This window comes from Montipora capricornis, chromosome 7 (assembly GCF_036669925.1).
Source record: "Montipora capricornis isolate CH-2021 chromosome 7, ASM3666992v2, whole genome shotgun sequence".
NCBI classification, from domain to species: domain Eukaryota; kingdom Metazoa; phylum Cnidaria; class Anthozoa; order Scleractinia; family Acroporidae; genus Montipora; species Montipora capricornis.
This window is the reverse complement of record NC_090889.1, coordinates 10,173,919-10,178,614: the sequence shown is the minus strand read 5'-3', so window position 1 is coordinate 10,178,614 and position 4,696 is coordinate 10,173,919. Positions and strand designations below refer to the sequence as shown.

The window sequence follows — 4,696 nt, the reverse complement described above, 5'->3', positions numbered from 1 at the left end:
TACCTGAATAATCTCTATAATTACCGGTAGTTGAAATATCAATGTGTGCAATAAAGATCCATTCATCATTCTGCCCGTGGTCCAGAATATGGAGATAGAGATATAAGACCATATCATAGAGATCTCGAACCTCGCTCCGATTGGTTACATAAACTGAGTGGTGGAGATTCCAAGGAATCGTCTCAATCGACCTAAAAATTACCCAGGATGGACAAAGACCGACAAACGAGATTTCAGGCAAGCAATTGTTAAATCCTTCGTACATTTACTTTACACACAAAAATTTTATGTCGCGGGCCTGTGCTTTCCCATCCTCCCCACCCTCCAACAAAAAACAAACCCAAACGCTACCTTGACGTCACCGTAAAGAGGCCATGATGCTCTGCGACCAGGCGAAGTGGTGCAATTATTTATTTTCAAGATGGCGCTCTGTCACTATCCGTGCCCTGAGGAAGTAGATGTCTTTTCGGGACCTCACATACGAATGAAACAGCTTGTTTACGAGGCATTTGAAAAGGTGCGTTCTAACTCAAACAGTATTGTAGCGTAGAGCTTAGTTGTGTTCAACTGGAAATATGGAACAGTGATACATGACTTGTATACAATTATACGTGATGCATCACACCGCAACACCATCTGTAGAGTATGGTTTTGTCTTTACTTCCTCTGTCATGATGCTCATCACAAAAGGCTGCTTCTTATTAGAGTCTAAACGTCAAAAAGCGAGATGTCTTCACTATATTTGGTGCGTGGTTTATGTTGTTCACTCCAGGTAACTTATAGGGAAAATTGCGTCATTTTAATATTGTTTTTCAGTTTGAGTTTTAGAATGTTAACTGTATCTTTGTTTTGTATTGTAAGAGATGTTACATGGGAGCCCCGGTGAATGAAGTGAAGAGATTTATTCAAGTTTTTTGAGTAAATTGTCACCACGGTAAACATGTAACATGTAACATCATGTAACATTCTCTTTCAATGCGATTGCGAATATTCTCCATTTCGACAATTCAGATCCTCGCCGTATCACGGCATCCAACGCCGGCCTTTGTAGAACATCCGAACTTCATGTATGAATCTGAAGGTAGTTGGTGTGACTCCTGCAAAGGCGCAGTTGGGTTTTTTTATCTGAAAGTCAACATTACAAATAAATCCCTTCATTTATTTTTGTTTTTTCGGTTTTCTTTCTAATAAATCTTCCTTATTCACTTCCTCACACTGTGACGTTTTTTAAATTTTAATGTATTAGCGAAAACACGTGAGAACCATAATTTTAAGATAAGACCTAAGAAGACACGTACAAATTACTTTAAATTTTCATTTTTTTAATCACTACATAACAGGCTGGAATAGTATTCCATTGAACATTATGTATCCACCTTCACTAAGCAGTTTTAAGTCATGTCTTTAAGATAATTTGTGTCAATTTTAAAACAGGTGTAACTAGTGAGTGACAAGTATGTAATTAAATTAGGTTAGCTTTGGGCCGTATTTAACCCTTTCAGCCCCGTGTGGTTCCCCATTGACGAGTAAAATCGTCTGGCGTTAGACAGAATAAAATCTGTAAGTGGCACTATTGGGAGTGAAAGGGTTAATGGGGACATAGTTTTTGAGTGAATCTAGCTGTTGTTATTTCATAATTTTTAGTGTCAATTTTATTATGCAATTTAATTAGGCTAGTTTTAGGCTGCATTAAAATTCTACTTCGTAATTTTTAGAATGTTTAATATTGGAGAATATTCTTTGTATGGGAATTTAGTTTCCCTCAATTATTCTCCAGTCATGCACTTTTTGTATTTTCTGTAATTTATTTACTTGTATTAGCATGACAAAGTATTATTAGACATTAAACATTCCTTACTTTGTTAAGGACGGTGTCTACTAATTAAAGATATTTTTGCCCCGGTTTATGATTATGCACGAAAGGTAGATCTTAACAAGTGTTAATGAAATCCAAAAAGAAAATAGGGGGTAACCACGCATTTTTCGAAGATAATTCATTAATAATATTCGTAAAAAGCTTTAAAATGCAAAGCAATGTATGGCGTTCTTTCTCAAATTGAAGCTTAATTATCTCTCAAAAATGCATGGTTACCCCCAATTTTCTTTTTGGATACCAAGAGTACTTACTAAGATCTACTTTCTCTGGATAGTTTTAAACCGCGCAAAAATATCCCTGTATTAGTAAGCATCGGCGATAGGAAATCCGAGTCTCTGGAGATGCGCAGAACGTGTGCGCAATAACATAGTAGGCACCGTCCTTTCACTTACTTCCTCAATTCCACACTTCTTACCCTTTGATTTAGGCTAGAGTCAAATTACTTCCCTAAGTACAGAATACAGGACATTTTTGTATTTCCTCAACACTGAACACCTAAGCTAGTAGCTGTAAGCTGTATTTGTTGTTCCTTGTGTACTTCTTGACGACCAACTGGCCTATTGTGGATTAAGGTGGAACAGCATTGCATGCTGGTCATTCCAAATTGTTTAATCCATTGACTCTTGCACCACTTCCCATTGACGAGTAAAATTGTGTGGCATTAGACATAGAAATCCTATAAAGTCTCACTCCTAGGAGTTAGTAGGTACATTGTAACGGTTGGTTTAAAAAATCCTCCCAAATGTCAGGTATATGTAATTGCATGGGGTGTCAATTTTTCTCTCTCAACAGTAATTGTGGTTACACACACCTTGGGTTTGGGTACTTCCGGAGCGTAAATGGCTTGGGTTTGGTTCAGCTCAGGTTTCATGTTACCCTTAAAGATGCGGTTACCGGTACACAGTAAAAGACTCCCCTCAGAGTATTTAAATTAATAATGGGGTATAATTAATATAATTACCAAGGGATCTTCGTGTATTAGCTACCTTCTGCTTTATGATTTACCAAGCCATTTCAGGGAGAAGATTAACCATACTTTTCAGTTTAGGAACTGTCATGGGAAGTTCTTTTGTTCTTTTTGATGTATCTTTGGAAAATAACCCTAACTAGGAAAAACGGTTACACACCAAATGCTATTTACTCATGGGTAAAAGGGCTAGTCTAACCACAAGCAGAAGCTCATGACTTTGATATGATTAATTCTGGTTCAAGCTGAGGGTTTTTTTTTGGTTTAAAAATTTCCTTACTTGAAGGTAATGTAGCTCGCGCATTTTCCAGCGTGTGCTGCTTTGAATTTGTTTTTGTCCATATTTGGGCATGAAATTTGTGTCCTAAAATCCCCAGCTTTGTTCCAAGGAAGAGAGTTACAAGTTACACGCCTTAAAGTCATGTGATTCTGCCACAACTAATACATACAAAAATAATGTTTGGCCTAGTGAATTAACTGAGGAAAAAAGTTTAGCATTAGGTTGCATTTAAGACAATGGGTTATAATACAACTGTATTTCATGCGTGTCTGTTGCAATCTTAATGACTTGTGCACATTTACAATAAAAATAAGTGCTGGTACATATAAATGTTACATTGTATTTCTTCTGAATAAAAGCAAAATAATGGTTGGTCCAGTATACCTTAGGCATAAAGCTTGACTTATATTTATCACACAGCTGAAAAAAAGCATGAATTAATGATGTGTGATGCACTGATGGCATTGTATGGCACACATAACATCATGCCTTTTTTGAAGAGATTTTTTTTGCCACCTGAACCTACAATTGTAGCCTGGCTCCCGTGACTTTCCAATACATGTAGCTCACTGTCCCCATACTGTAAGTCTTACCAGTAGTTACAGACATAGGTTAATTTGACTTGACTTGATTTTAAAAAGGTGATTTTGTTTCTTTGTTTTTTTTCTTAGCTTTCTGCAACCAATTTTAAAGATGATGTATCTCTTGCTAGCCTTTTGGGTGTTATTAACTCTGCTTTTGAGGAACTAAAACATCACGAGGAGATTGAAGACACTTGCATATTGACACAACTCCAACATCGTCTCATTAACAAACAAATCCTCGCAGTTGTAAATGATGTTCACAAAGACAATCGTGTTTTGGAGATTTTGTCCTTGACACGAAAGGGACTGAAAAGCGCTTCAAAAAGCAGGCCATCTTGGAACAGAAACACATTTGAGGACAGGCTTAAAGAAGCATTGAAAGCATTTCAAAAGGATTTCCTGCCACATATGAGGCATGAAGAGGAGGTACATGTAGTAATATTATTCATTATGTACAGTAATTACTGGTAGTAATTATAACTACTTATTAACTGAGTGTGAGGTCATTACAGCAAAACTGCTCAATGTATTATTTCTTGAAAAGATCTCTACACCATTTAACCTGAGGGGTGAGCGATTTCAGCGAATGAAAAGCGAAAGTGAGTCCACCGAAAGCAAATTACTTTCCCTAATTCATTTGCTTGTTACAAGGACTACAGAGGGACTGAAAGGTGTCAACCCTAGCCAGGCCAATCAGAGACCCCGTTCGTGGCCGAATGGGTGTCTTAAAAATCAAGGGTTTTGTCTGCAGTGGTTTCCTTCTCCTCTCATCGCTTCCCCCCTCCAATTTGTTTTGGACTCACCCTATTCTTGCGCGGCCGGAAAAATGAATTTGCTTCTCGCTCGCTGGAAATGGTTGCTACACAGGCTAACAACTGATTTGAATCCTGCAGGAGTCAGAGTCCTAGCCTGGATTCGAATCTTGCCCAGCAACTAGTTTTCAAAATGTTAGAAAGGTTATAGATCAAAGCACATTGACACTAGGGAAC

At 37.6% G+C, this 4,696-nt stretch overlaps 1 protein-coding gene across 1 annotated transcript in view; it reads left to right on the top strand.

Annotated features, from left to right (window-relative positions):
• Positions 1–400: 400 nt before the first annotated feature.
• The window catches only part of LOC138058166 (F-box/LRR-repeat protein 5-like), a 22,146-nt gene continuing 17,850 nt past the window's right edge, over positions 401–4,696 (top strand). Inside the window, exons 1-2 of the mRNA XM_068904061.1 lie at positions 401–517; positions 3,795–4,133. Of these exons, the coding sequence (XP_068760162.1) occupies positions 422–517; positions 3,795–4,133 (435 nt within the window). The 5' untranslated portion in view covers positions 401–421. The remainder of the gene's footprint in view (positions 518–3,794; positions 4,134–4,696) is intronic.